The following is a 14,954-nucleotide window of genomic DNA, read 5'->3' as shown; positions in this document are numbered from 1 at the left end:
CCCCCTTCATTCCCTCTCCAGGCGTAACACGTTCCCTTGTCAAGGACATCTCTGAATCTAAGGGATGCCTTCCCTTTGACCCCTAAGAGTGAAGATCCCCAGACATGCTCTGCTATGCCAGAAGAAAAGGCTCTACAGGCACAGCACGCAGGGACAACGTGCATGATCTATTCAGCCCTGACAGGGGTGGCAGCGCTTCCCTCGTTACCTTTCCCACTACCAAGATTCAGTCTTATAACATGAGCTAATGCAATCCTGTTTTGCTTTGGAGAGTGCTGTGAGCTCTGCTCTCAAAGAAATACTTGTTCCAGTCTCCAAGCTTTGGCATTTTAAACAAGGGCAATTAACTACACTGAAAATGCTATTGCAACATGAAGGCTAAAAATATAAACACGAAATGTCAGGAGTCACTCGCAAGAAAAGCAAGAAAATGCCCACTCACCCACACTGCACATAACATCATCCATGTGACAGTTTGCATTCTGAAGCCAGATAAACAAGCCACAATTCAGCCTTTTTTCTACTGCCAGAAGTTTACACCCACAAATAACTGTGTCAGCAGTAGAAGTGGCACCACTTTGAAAATCTGTGATCTGCACCAACATGTAGGTCCACAGCGTTACTGTTTCATACAGATGCGATTGCTTACGGGTGTAAGTTTGCACCTACAAATGCTAAACCATTCCCAGTTTATACCACAAAATGTCAACTTCAGAAGAAACATGTGCAGTACAGGTTCATGGATTTATTTAAGAACCCAATACTGTCCTTATTCTTGAAAAAAATTGAGTTTTAAATTTATAGCCTTCAGTTCACAATAACAGTGTCCTGCATATGCTTTGCTTTTTAAAATGCACTGAATGCTCAGACTTAAGTAAAAAAAATTTATTTTCAATATAAAAGTGCCAAAATATCCACCAATATTGTAATCTATTCAACAACCAGCTTACTCTAGTAATCAAAATTGCAAGCATCTTTATTCACATTTTAAAATCAAATTCCTTTCACACGTTTCCACAGTAACCCGAGTCCCTCGAAAGTGGGAAATTTGCATTTCGATTGGCTGCTGTAGTCCATATGTCCAAGTTCATGTAGGCACGGAAGGGGTTAAACCTCGGATAGTATTCCTGCTTACACATAACTGCCTGGTTCTCCACGTGGGTTGAGTGCTGGGCTGTGGCACTGACGGGGCAGCAGCTTTCATAAACATCACTCTGAGGTGCCCAGATGGAACCAAAAAGTCCAGACATTGGAGACAAGCTTCGGGTGCTTGAGAGGTAGGGCTGTAGGGCAAGATAAAATCATCATAGGAAACTGCAAAATCGACCGCCGGCCAAAGAAAACGTGGAAATGCAGCACTAAATGGGAGGAAACAGCATTTCTGCAGAGAACTTAGGAGATGCACACGTGGAAAACTACGCACAAGTTTACAAAGCAATATGGTTGCAGAAAATCTTACAGCAGCATTAGTGTGTGCGTGTGTGTAAAGGCACGTCACTAAACAAAGCCATATGAGTCCCTCCCTGCATGGCACTGACATTACTGCAACAGGAATACAACATTCAGTTCTGGTCAGGCTGTTAAGAAAAATAAGGGAGAAATGGAAGATACACTAAAAGCACCATGCATGTTTTGAGAATTAAAACTAAAAGAGAAGGACGCCTAAGAAATGACAAGAAAAAGGCTGAAGTATGTGTCGGTATTGAAAGACTACGCATGCCGAGAGCAGAGAGGGATATTCAGTATGGAAAAGAGACTATAATTGGGAGCTAGGGAATTTAGTTAGAAAATTTCGAAAGCTTATAAAGAACCTCCTGGAGGGCAAGATGTGTTAGTCTGCGAGGAAGTCTCTCAGAGAAGGTCATGGAAGTCTTGGGACTTTTAAAACTGAATGAAACACTGAAATGTATTGTGGGGAAAAGCTCGCCAGGGAAATGAACTGAATTATCTAACGTATTTTCCAATCTCTACCTTCTGTGTTTCCTGGCATTCCTGAATAAAATATGAAAGAAAGCCACGTTTATTTTAGGAAACAAGTCTTCTACCAGTTTTGCCACTTCTTAACACAGCAGAATTTTCACTTTTGCACTTGGAAACATTTCTTGCTCTATTTGGTTAGTTTTATTCAAAGTAAACTGACTGTAAATAAAAAAATAGAATTCTAAAATAGAAGACTTTGAAATATATTTAGAGGAGAAGGTGATTACAATTAAAGACCACCTTGAACTGAAGTCACTCCATTGAACTATGGGATGACATAAACATGGCTAGTCTGGAGTGCAGCAGGTCAAAGTCAGCGTTCAGAAATCTGCACAAATCCCGCTTAAATCACTTGGATTTCCTAGCAAAAAAACCCCTGTCAAAGTCACTGAGAGCAGCTGTCCATTCAGCTCTACAATTTCCAAATCTCTCTGGGTTTTTCTGTCAGCACTTTCTGTGTTTTACGCTCATCTGGAAAGGCTGATTTTGATAGGAAAAAGTCTCAGTAGACTACATAAGTCCGAAATGTTTTTCCATATGTAAGATTATTTCAGTCAATTTTCAGGCAAAAGGATCTGTCTTAGAATTTTACAGACAAGGTCCAGTAACAGCCTTGACCAACAGCTGGGAAAAAGCCAGGCTACCAACGCCAGCGTCAAACACATACAGTAGGCTGCTTGAAGGGTTTGTGAAGTACGTGTGAGTGACAGGTAGGGAACAGACAGGAATGCGCTGGGAAGGCTTTGAAGAGGCACACGAAGGCAGTGCCTCGCCGTGACAATACTCACTGTGGAGTTGACGTAGTTGGCAGGCTCCCAGGCAGGCGGCATGTTGGGAGGCGCATTCCAGGTGGAGGGACAGTTCTGGTCAATAAAGGCTGTATTCTGCACCGCCGCGGTACCTGGGAAGCCACTGGGGTAGTTCATGTTTTCTGCAGTTTATAAAAGCGCGAAGACAAAATAAGGCTTTTGCAAAATAAACGCTACTAACATTTCTGTGAAGGAACACTGAATCTTGTTGGAGCGAGCCAGGCTGGAACTGACCTAAAGCCTTCAGTGACTTCAGGCAGCACAGCAGTGAAGCGTTAACAATTCCTGTTAATGGGACTACCACTCCGTGTTAGGAACCCACCAACAAATTGCTATCAGGAGGACAGGATAAAGAGTTGGTAATCTCCCTACCGGAGAACAGAGTCTTTATTAGCCACAGAACGTGCATGGCAGAGCCTACCCAGGCTTCACTGCCAACATGCCTCAGCTCTAAGCACCCAAGGGATCACTGTGCTGCCTGTGATACTGTAGCCTGACCTTTAATTATTGCTTAGGTAATGCTAAAGAATTCTAGGTTGCTGCCAGTGTGCTTCCCAAGCCAAGAAACTCTAGCCTGGAAAGGTAATTGGTCACAAGGGGCCTTCTGTTTCACACACTGGAAGGCAGAAGCGTGCCAGAGGGGAAACAAAGAAAATTGTGCAAAAAGATTTGTGTAATGCTGCATTCACAAGTCTCTCTCTCTATTCCCTCTTGGAATCCTGTATACTGGCTTTTCAGGCTTAACAACTCCATATGAAGACCAGTCTTCTCATCCACCACATGCAGACATCATTTATTACTACAGAGCACCCAGTCAGCTGGAAACTGTAAAGTCCGCTTAAGCAATGAATGCCCAGATGTTTATAGACAAACTCAGCCTTTTGCTCTACAAAAGGTGAGGGGAAAAAAACCCCATGCTCAGTGATAATTCATAAGCTTTATTTCATCTTACCTTCTGGGAAAGCACCATATTCGTTCATCTCTAGTGGACAATACATGTTGGAAAACTGGCTGTCACAGGCCGCATTCCAGTCAATGAAGCTGTCCCAAGAAAAAGAAAAATCTGCTGTTAGAAACAATTTGCAGAACTTCTGGAAATTATTTGGAAATACTTATTTAATGTACAGCTATTGGATGCAAAATGTCTGCAACTGATGATGAAGCTTTTCACATTCCGCTTGCCAATTCTGCCCATATCTACTCTGTGCCACTATGCAATCACAGCAATTTTCTCACTGATTCCTTTTTCCTCTGGGAGGATGAACAACTTGTAATGACAGCTACCAGCGTCCTGCAACACCTAACTGGGTTCAACTTTTTCCTCTGTAATAAGAAAATAATTGTACATCTTTCCCATAAACATGGAAATAGTAGGTATAAAGTGAAATCATGTGATTTGAAATAGAAGAACATGTAATGTGTTCATTCAAATGCTTGAGAACAGGAATTAAAATGGAGAGAGAACAGGAATTAAAACAAAGATTTCTACTTTCCCTACCACACATGTTTAAGTCCTGTTAAGCAATATGTTTTCCAAACTACACGTTACTCTGTAAGGATTACACTTCTTTTAAGTAAAATAATTTCAGAATTTCAAGGTGACCGTTCAAAAGTCGTTCTTGAAGATGTCACGAATAAAAAAAACCCTGCTATGCAGAAAGCTTGAAGAGGTCCAGGTCTGGACCCAGTCCAAACAAGGTAGGCATATAAAAGGATTTCATGTGAATCTGTGCTAATTTACTTTTACTATTCATGCAAGAAGCTACTATAAGTTGTCACTACTACATATGAATAATTAATTAGATGTATTTTTGCATTCAAAGTCCAAATTGAGTCGGGCATATGAAAGCCAAGCAGCATAATACAGAATCTGCCACAAATCACCATATATTTCATCTGACTTAAGAGTCTGACAGATTGCCGACCATTGCTCCCAATCATTAGGGCCGCAGTCTGTTGACGTGACAGCTGGAACTGAGGTTAGCAGGCTGGTTGGGATCACAAGACCATTCCTGGGGGTTTGTGCGTTACCACTCTGTCATTTCAGATGACAGGGTATGACCTGAAGAACTAGCTGTATGTCACTGCTATGTGGTGGCAGAATATTTCCTCTCACCAGTTTGCGGTGCATCTTTCATTAGTAAAATCTGCAGTGTGCAGAGCCACTAAAGTTCATTACCACAATCCAATTCTACACAGAGCCTGAAGCAGTTAGACTGGCTTGTGCCCTTACATCACGTTCAAGTTGGACTATTTGTCCTTATTTAACAATGCCTGTTTATGCCATTTAACACGAGAACACATCGCATAACACACCCCATGATATACAGAAGCTATGTATTTAGCAAAAGGGCAATGCACCTAATAGCCAGGCCCTCTCCACCTGGCCATGCAAAAGAAGTGCAAAAAATTAAAAGCTTTCCAAGAAGTACTTAATTAAATTTGAAAGAAGTTCTGGAATATCTATTTATGAGCTGGAACACCAGTGAATGTGTCTTAGCAAAATTAATCACGAGGTACTAATGGAAGAGCATAAACAACTAGAACTAAGACTAAAGTGACAGCAAGATTTCACTTTAACTATCGTCTGTCTTACAAATATTATAAGGCAAGCTCAAGCGCAGTCTTCTGCCATCACAGGAACTTAAAAAAACCATTATCCATACTGTTTATATAAAATGTAACTTGCCTATTGTGGACAGAGGGGGTTTCTTGGATCATGCACGGTATATTATTCTCAAGGTTGTAGTTTAAACTGTTTGTCAGGCAGACTGGCTGAGCAGGCCACAAGTCTCCTGTTGGGTAAAGACCTAAAAAGGGAAAAGGGAATGAAATGCAGAACTACAGGAAGGAGGCTCCACAAACTCCGAGTACCACAACGACACTTTATTCCCAGATCCACAGTAAGGACTGTATGCTAGATAAAAAAATACAGAGTTACTAACCAAACTATTTTTTTGTGAAGATGTCCATCGTTAAACAAACCAAGATTTTTATTTGTTAAAAAAATACATATAAAAAGACTTGAACCAAGAAGCTGAAATTCAACAAAACAGGGCAAGAAATGCCTAGAGAGAGTCCTTAAGTTATCAGCCGTCAGCACCAAGGCGGCACCCTTCCTCACGGCAGGACAGATGGCAGGGATGTGATCCCCACCAGCCTCCCCCTTGCCCCAGTCTCTGAAGTCCAACCACACAAATGCAGCGGGAACAGGGTTGGGTTTTTAATACACTAGAGCCATTCATGACCAAACAATACGTGAACTCAACACGGCTGTACTTAGCCCCTAGGGCAAATACTCATTGTGCTGCTCTCTACAGAGTACCCTGACTGCCCACAGATACTTTGTTCCTATCAACTCTGTGAGAACAGGCAGCTGGAGAAAGGAAAAAAAAACCAAATTAGCAGTTTCCATGAGACAATTGTTGCAAAGTTGGCTCTATTTCATTATTTCATATGATAGTTACTATGAATATCGCTACTGCAGAAGTTCAATCAGCATTTGTATCCTACCAGACACAGGTTAAAACCTACAGCAGAAGGGACAGTCACAGGCAGACAGACACACAGAACCGTGTGTCCTGACCAGCTTTCAAACTCCACCTGATGCTTTTATGAATCCCACTCAACATGCTAATATTACTTCCCTTTGAGATCCAAACAATGAAAACTCAAGAGAGTTTTAACAGCCCAACCCAACCTCATTCATTACTGCTTTCAAAGAGAGCAAGTCCTGACTATGGTAATTTAGAGAGAAAAATGGTTGTATTTGATTTCATGCCAAGCTTCATTTTAACACAGCAGCCAGTGCTCTTGATCTCCCAACCGCATTACTTTTGGACATAGATCTGTGCAAAGCAAGAAAAAACAAAGAATACCTAAACCATGAGTTGAAAGCTAAATATTGTCTCCACACAGAGAAGATGCAGCAAAAAATCTCAAGGTTATAAGCCTTTGTTTCCTAACTTTCCTCTTAACTTGTTTAGAGGTAACTCAAGTTCTAACAACATGTCTATCAAGTTGGTGTATACAAGCGTTATTAGCAACATCACTGGAACTACTTGACAAAGTGTGCAAAAACCAGCTCCAGCTGTTAATAAAGTAACTTACCTTTATTTTTGTCAGGATCAGTAGCTATGTCAGTGAAATTGGGACACAAGGTTTCAGGGTACTGGGGGAAGCTCCTCATGTCTCTGCTGAATGAAAACAAAATTTCATTTCTTAAGTCTAGACACATTTATGTTTCAGAATCCAAAGTATTTAAAAGGAAATACACAGAGGTGTAAAAATATTCTAATGAACATCATTGACTGCTATCACTTTCCCACTTTCCCGATTTTTCTGATTTTGAATTACCACTGTGCAATTTTTTCAAGTTTTTTCCCAATTAAAAGCCAGCTACTTATTACACATGCAAAATGAATAAAATTGACACATCTTAATTGCCCCACTTTCATTATCCAAATATCAACCTATTGCAAATTAATTCAACAGCTCTTCTCTAAAACTAGAAAACAAGCTACAGTTCATGAAGATGAGTCGTGTCTCTCCTAACATTTCAATGTTCCAAACAACTTCCAGGCAAACTACTTTTATGTCTCTGAAGACACCTAGGCATACGTGAACATCAATTTCATATTTATCAAAACCCATCAAAGAAACTAGTCGAAATGAATGGAAAGGGAACATTTTCAACCACCGGAATCCCAGAAGAAAAGGATTAAATTATTTCTGCTAGTGAAAACAGAGTCATGAATGAGAAGTGAAATGAGGATTCACAGTAATAAAAATTGTAGATGCTACTACAGTAAAGAGACAGAAAGGAATGTGGGGGAGGGGGGGAATCAATTTTCATGCTGTATATCCTAGAACATTATTCCCATTAAAAGAATAGCATCAACTTGAAAGTCTCACTCCCACCTTTTTTTAAAACCATTATTACTTTAATATAACTAAGTGGTAATGGAAATGTAGTAAGTTGCTAAGATCTAGAAGAAATGAGAGGGGAAAAACAATTTCCTTTCCCCCCCCAATTATATTTTACATTTGGAAGCATTTATCATACTTCCCCAGCATAATCCATTTTTCATCTATCTTTTCATGGACTGAAGAAAATCCTTCTTCTTCCAACTAGTAAGTACAATTCAATGATCACAAAAAATGACAAGACAACAGGTAGGTATAATTTATCAAACTGAGACAAGATTTCAAGTTGGTGGTGTTTCTTTAATGTCTTACAGGTGTAGATTCTAATTTTTTACCTGGTATTGCAGATGTTATGAGACAGATTTAAAGTGATAGGAGTTTCAGATGGAAAATCATTTTGTGAAATATTCTCTCCTAAAGAAAAGAATGACTGAAAATCAAAGATCCTGAAAAAAGTATGCACAGAATATACATACAGACAAATAGAATCATCAATGGTGTTCATCAAGTTCTCTCTGACTGAAGTATCATTACTTGCATTAATTTCCAAGTGTGCTATCTGCATCCACATGGCATTAAATGTATTTTATGACTTATAAGTGATTACCACACTCTTAATGAAGAGGTTCTTTGTTACTACCAAATTAATTTTGAATTTGAAATGACTGACTGACCTTTTTTTTTTTTTTTTAAGAGGCCTGACAACTTAAAAGAACAGAATAATCATGTACACACAATTTATCAATTAGATTGCAGGTTCAGATACATCACATACTATCTTTTATACATACACAAGTACATATTAAGTACATGCTTATTTTTAAATTATTCAGAACAGCTTATTTCAGGTACTCTAAGCTGGGTTTACTTGTGTCACTTCAGCACTTTCTTTAGATTTTACTTCTAGTGCTACCACAGTCTGGATAGTGATAGCAGTGACAGCGTTAAGGCCTTCAACTATTCCGAAGATATTCAGGAATTCAAAAAACTGCAGTAATGAACCACAGTTCCCATTTCTCACCCCAGTCAAGTGGCTCGGGTCTCCTGACTGCTTATGCCTCAAACACAGCTACCCAATCCCAGCATCCTCACATCTGGACTGCTTTCACACATTCCTCATTTGTGGATTTCTTAAACGGCTATAACGTTTTCAAGAGAATAATGTGATGTAGCATAAATTCAAAGGCAGAAATTGCTTTGACTAGCAATTTGCAGTTCCTCCATCTTTCCATGAAAAATAACTGTGCAGCTTCCTCACCGAGGAGCCTAACACTTTCTCTGTAGCCTGACAACTCATCTGCATCTCGATAAAGCTTGTGGGGCTTTTTTCTCAAGTGTCAAGTTCTTTAAATCTCCTCATGTTTCTGAGAGGTGCCCCATGCTACAGTACCCCTTTACCATTCAGAAGAAAGGCTGAAAAACCGCCCACTATTGTGCAGAAGTGGGATTTGTAGAACTTACTGGATGGAAGAAAATGCCTGGCAGTAATCATGGGCTTTTTATCTCCGTCTGAACTGCTGGTACTGCTCCAGCTACCCCAGCTCCCACGACTGGCACGAACGCTTCCTGATGAACTTCCACAATCTGAGCTTGAATCTGAACAAAACTTCTCCAAACACTTCTTTTTGGACCGTTGATAAAAGCTTTCTAAAGAAGTTGCAAAAAAGCCAAAAACACACCAAAACCAACAAAACATTTAAGAAAGTCTTTCAGCTGAAGATTCAGTGAAAAGTCATCTGAAACATGAATTTACATGGATACTCTAAATTTACTGATAGCCACAAGAGAAATGCACCAGCCCCTATCACGAGGAGCTTATGACCTACACATCATCCCCACCACAATGAATGCAAGTGAGGATACAGTGCAGTTAGAGGTGATAGTTTGAAATAGGAAGCTCAAACTGTTCTTTGAAATACATAATTAATATTTGAAGCGGGACATGTATCCTGGCTGTAGGAACATGCAAGCTAAAAGCAATGACAAATATTGCAAGTAATTAATTCATAAGTGATAGACTCCTTTCTTATGATCTCACCAGGGATGCAAAGGACAATCGTATAAACACTGATACCTTCTTTAGCCCTCCTCTTCCCAAAAGCTGGGGAAAATAGCTGATTAAAATCCTGACAGAAAGGCAGGAAGGAGGTACCTAAGCTAGTGGTTTTAAAAAATGACCTGCCTGTTCTAAAAGTGGCCTTTAAAATACAGCTGCCTCAGTTAGCACTGGCTTTAATCTGAACATACAAGCAGACTGGCATCCTTCACCCAGGACTGATGGATTATGGCTTCAGACTGATTCACCTTCTGATTTGCACCACCAACCAACCCCACAGAGAAAGGATGCAGAGCCCTTCAGAAGCGTGCAGGTATTACTGTTTCAGGCACTGCACTGTGCCAGTCCTGCTGTCTTCATGGCAGGCTTTGAAAGGGAGAGAAGCACAAGCCTCTCAAGGAAGGAATACAGCTCTACCGCCACAAACCCCACGTTACATCTCTTCCCATTTAAGACAATTAAGATTGCGTACCTGTTTCTCCCTGTATAGACAAGCTCCCGGCTTTTTGGTCTGCTTTACAATTTTCCCCGTTACCCTGAGGACACCAGGCTCTTATTCCAATATTCGCTCTCAGATCCGGCCTTTCAAATTCACTGCACATATGCTTCAGCTCACTCTGCTCGGGGACCCTAATACAACCACACCCAAAGAAACATGTTTGCATTTTACATTTCAGCTGCACTTTTCGTTTTCAGGCATTAAACACTCCAACCCACAGGGCTATCGAGGCAGGACATGGGGCAAGGAATAGGTTTAGAAGTCTTGCTCCCCAACTTTACAGAAACCTAAAAAACCTTTCCCAAAATGCAATATCCCACCTCACAGACTACTGCTTCTCAGGGGGAGAAGCAAAACCACCACCAACATGTGTGTTTTAACTCTATTCTCGAATGTATTTGCAGAAGGCAATCAGATGTTACAGTGATAAGCACAGTCCAGCGCTGCACGAGTATCTGGATCCACAGGAAAAACTGCCCTGTGTCTGTTTCACTGGCATAATTATAACTAGAATAAAACCAACACCTGAACTCATCTTAACTTTATGCTAGTAAAACGGAAATATCTGGATCCAGTATCATAATCACAAAGTACTGTGGGAAAATTAATAAAATCCAGCTGTCAAGTTTCTACAGGAAGGAAATGGTTACATCTTAACTCCGAAAGTAGCAACTGCTGAATCAGTTCAAGGAACAGACACCAAATTTCAGTATTTCACTTCAATTATTATCGTCCCTACCTACAAAGATGCGCATCCTGCAAAGATTTACACGTGCTGACTTTGCACACAATGAATAGTAATTTGTTTATAATGAGTTATAACAGCCCCTTCAGATTTACAATCTCCTTGTTAAGTCCACTGACCTCAATAGGACCACTTGCAATAAAAATTAAGCCTGTGAAGGCTTTGTAGGATCATGACCTTAATTCAAAGAGCTGGGGGAGGGGAAGGAGGAGGATTTTCTCCTCCTAAGTGTTTCTATTCTAGTAGTAGTTTATAACTGGCATTTTTTAGCAATAATCTGAAGAACTTAGCTTTAAAATACATAAAAAAATAATGAAGAGTAGTTTACAGCTGACTTTAGAAATGCATTTAAACAAACCTTGGTGTCAGGGGAGGGGAAGTAACTTCCCAGGGTGATCGCAATACTCTTTTGAGCCTAGTGCTGCTCTCTTTTTTTTTTAATTGTTACAACAAAAATGCAAGCTGCTGTCCCTTTTCTACATATTTCTCTTCCTCTTCTAAAACTACTAGAAGGTAACACTCCCTCAGTGACTCGATATAGCAGATGATTCTCTTGAAGGTGGAATGATTTCAACGATTTTGTTTCCCTTTTTTTTTACTGAAGAGAATACACAACTGGATTTTATTCATACAACACACAATAGAAAGGAAGCTAACCACCCAAACTTCAGAGACAGCAAATTCCACTCTGTAACAGACAGCAACCACTGCTATGCAGAATGGGGCGTGCCTATATACACACAGATTTACAAATGGTAAATTTTTATATTTTTTTTTGCTGGTGATACTTAGTACTGCACATTCTTAAAAATAAAGGCTCAGTCCAGGATTAAAGTGTGTTTATTTAGATAGATAAAGCAATCCTGCCTAAAGTACTATGTAAAAACCTGCAGAAACATTACAGCAACGCTGGATTTCTTCATGATTTCGTGAGGCAATACATACCTTGTAGATATATTAACATTCTTCTTCTTATTTTTTCTAGATGTTCTATTTCTGTTCCAATTCATATTTGGTAAATTTCCTTCCTTCTTCTCCTGAGGTTTCTTCTTCCTATACGCATCTTCTTGCTAAATGTAAAAATATGAGCTGAGACAATACATACATTATAAAATGAAGTTAACTCAGTAAATGAACTCCACTGGATTTTTCTAGCTAAATTTCTCTGGACAGAACGGCTTGACCCAAATGCATAATTACATCATGATTTAGTGCCTTTCCACAGCACATCCTCTTCCCAGCACCATCAATTTGACCAGCCTTTCCAAGATTGTCCTTCAAGCCACCAAGAGATGATGAGAGAGAAATTTTTGAATTCCCAGTGTCAGCATTTTCCCCCTCACAGTATCTAGCTCTGACTTCCAGGGAAATAAAAAAAATAGGGGGAGAAAAAGGAAAGCAGTCAATAAAATTCCCAATGTGCTAAAAACAAAAAACATCTGCCAGATTTATGATCAGTTTGTGAGCAAGTTCAGCAGCAATAAATCCTCCCTTTCCTCAGCAGCTGGGGGGTGGGTGGGTGTGGGTAGGGAAGGCATTCATTTGAATTACAACTGAGGAAATTATGGGGTAAATTAACTAACAAATAATAGTAATTTTTAAAAATTCAAGAAACAAACTGAGCACCATCAGCCACACATGGAAAGAAGTTTGTAACAGCTCCTAAACCAAGACTAGACCCTGTCTTTTCTGATATATATTCCTCAAGCATGGTAAGCAATTCCTCTTTACATCTTTTTGCCATGGGATACCTATCCAGTAGACAGGACACAAACACAATGCAGATTCTTGGGTTTACTAATTCTGCGATGAAGGTTTTTAAGTGTTTTACACTGCCTGCAACAAAGGTACAGTCTGCTGTGTTTATCATGCTCAGAAACCAGGGGTAAAGAACGATCCTTCTCAGCAGCTTCACAATCTTGTGAAGGGGCTTCTGTCTGCATCAGAAAATTTGAGAACACAGCAAAGTCCTGTACTGTATTTGGAGATCTGCAAACGAAGGCCAATATGCCCATCTAGGACACCTGCCCTCCAAAGTACGTTCCCACATCATCACTGTGGCTGACAGATGGCATTAGATTCCAGTATGTTTCTGCCTGTTCTGACAATAATGAAGAATATCTCTAGTTGTGATATGGCTAATATCACAATACAAGGGCTGTTTTAATTTTTATCCAAACTGTTCATCATTCTACAAAGCAGCATTACAATGCAACAGTTGTGGGACAGCACGTCTGCATACTTCCTCATTCATCTGACTTACAGTGTTTCAGATCTGTGACTCTACGTAGCAGGCCCTACACACACATACATACCTGTATGTGTATACATATAAAAATAGACAACAAAAAGATAATTTAAAATTTTAGAAGTAGAAAGATCACAATACAAACCTCAGAAGCAATCTCCTCTTTTGCGCAGCATGGAGTCTCTTCCTTAGGCCCTTTATTAATCTTTTTCTCTGTGGAAGGCTTTATGTTGATCTGCTTTTTTAAAGTCTCACAGTTTTCTGTTTCATTCCTGAGAGGCACTTGCTGGCTATTCCCTACAATTAAACAGTAGTATCAGTTGGCTTGGGAAGAGAATGGGCTCCCAATCGTAACCACAGTATCTTCCTTTTCTTTAAAAACAGACTTGTGTTCCTTTTCAAATCACTAGGAAAATTACCTTTAGGCTGACGATGCAGAAAATTTCAAAATCAAAAGCCAATGCTGTATAAAAATTCTTAGAGTAGTTGCAAAAAACAGCTCTATATTTATTCATGCTCACGGGCACATCACTCCTAGCACATCCATGAATTACCCAAGTCCTCCTGCTCATCTCATCTAAATTTGAGCTACGTGGGTCCCAGCCATGGGTCTGGAAGGTAGCATCTGAAGCCAGAGAACATGGGGCTAAAAAACAAACAGAAAACACCCTGCAAGCTGGGTGGGGAGGAGACTTTTCAACAATGGGTAGATTGAAGTAAGGACTGATTTTATTTGGTGCTTTATGTCTCTGAAGTGCCCTCTGCATTCACTATGAACACAAATGGAAGTCATTGTTTCTTTAGGATGGATTCCACATTACAAGTTCATTTTCTTGAGAGGCTTATGAGCAAGAAAAATTATCCTTGTGTTTCCTATCTACCAACCAACTACAATATCCTAGCTCTGAGTCAGCCACCCTCTCCCCTCTGAAGCAGGCAGTCTTGATGACTGCAGAAGGAGCCCACGTGCACGAAACACCAGGCAAGGGAGGCTACCACAGCTCTACAACACACTCCGCTGCTCTCCAGCATACAAACGTGTGAGCACCCGAGGTCTTGAAGACTCCCCATTTACACAAAACCAAGTCTGTAACTATAATCAAGATACACAGCAACACGGTACTTTTTTAGACTTCATTTACCCTACCCAACTTCTTGAAACACAGGAATACTCACGTCCCTGCCAGTGCAAAAAACCACAACTGCTAATTGACAACATGGCAGATTACCTGTAGTGCTTTACTAATGAATGTAAGTAACTGTTACTACTCCAGAAACGTTCTTTCAAGGTGGAAGTTTTGTCGGTGAAAGTTAAGTCTAGTATCTCCCAGCTGGCTTATGTATAACCATGATTTCCACCGCCTGTACTCAAAGTTAACCTTCCTGTGCACGCAAATACAATTAAGACATAATTATTTCCTTTCCTCCCTCCCGCCCCTCATCTGATTTCCTAATTCAAAGCAAAGAACGAACACTGCAGTTTAGGAGCACATGAAGAATATCAAAGTACTTTTGAAGTATAAGTGAAATTAACCCACTTTCACCTGAGAGCAGGCGACAAGTGTGCCGTCTATCTCACAGATAACAACACAGCAGGAAGCGACAGGCCCAGGGTAACAACTACACACCGCAGCAGGGCCTGAAATCCCTCTGTGATGGCTCACTCACTAAAACTCTGCCACAGCTGCAGC

The 14,954-nt window shown here is 40.2% G+C and overlaps 1 protein-coding gene across 4 annotated transcripts in view; it reads right to left on the bottom strand.

Annotated features, from left to right (window-relative positions):
- Positions 1-870: 870 nt before the first annotated feature.
- Positions 871-14,954, bottom strand: part of TMEM131L (transmembrane 131 like) — an 82,945-nt gene continuing 68,861 nt past the window's right edge. For 3 of the 4 annotated variants that reach the window (XM_040600516.1, XM_040600524.1, XM_040600543.1), the window contains 10 exons: positions 13,409-13,560; positions 11,961-12,085; positions 10,244-10,401; positions 9,177-9,362; positions 8,051-8,129; positions 6,900-6,985; positions 5,479-5,599; positions 3,742-3,830; positions 2,769-2,911; positions 871-1,283 (listed from right to left, as the gene is read on the bottom strand). In XM_040600516.1, coding sequence (XP_040456450.1) covers positions 1,005-1,283; positions 2,769-2,911; positions 3,742-3,830; positions 5,479-5,599; positions 6,900-6,985; positions 8,051-8,129; positions 9,177-9,362; positions 10,244-10,401; positions 11,961-12,085; positions 13,409-13,560 — 1,418 coding nt within the window. In that variant the 3' untranslated portion in view covers positions 871-1,004. The remainder of the gene's footprint in view (positions 1,284-2,768; positions 2,912-3,741; positions 3,831-5,478; positions 5,600-6,899; positions 6,986-8,050; positions 8,130-9,176; positions 9,363-10,243; positions 10,402-11,960; positions 12,086-13,408; positions 13,561-14,954) is intronic. The other variant, XM_040600533.1, reaches the window with a different exon arrangement.

Source organism: Falco naumanni, chromosome 1, assembly GCF_017639655.2.
Source record: "Falco naumanni isolate bFalNau1 chromosome 1, bFalNau1.pat, whole genome shotgun sequence".
Lineage (NCBI taxonomy): Eukaryota > Metazoa > Chordata > Aves > Falconiformes > Falconidae > Falco > Falco naumanni.
Note: the sequence above shows the minus strand (reverse complement) of the source record. Positions and strands in the feature narration are given on the sequence as shown.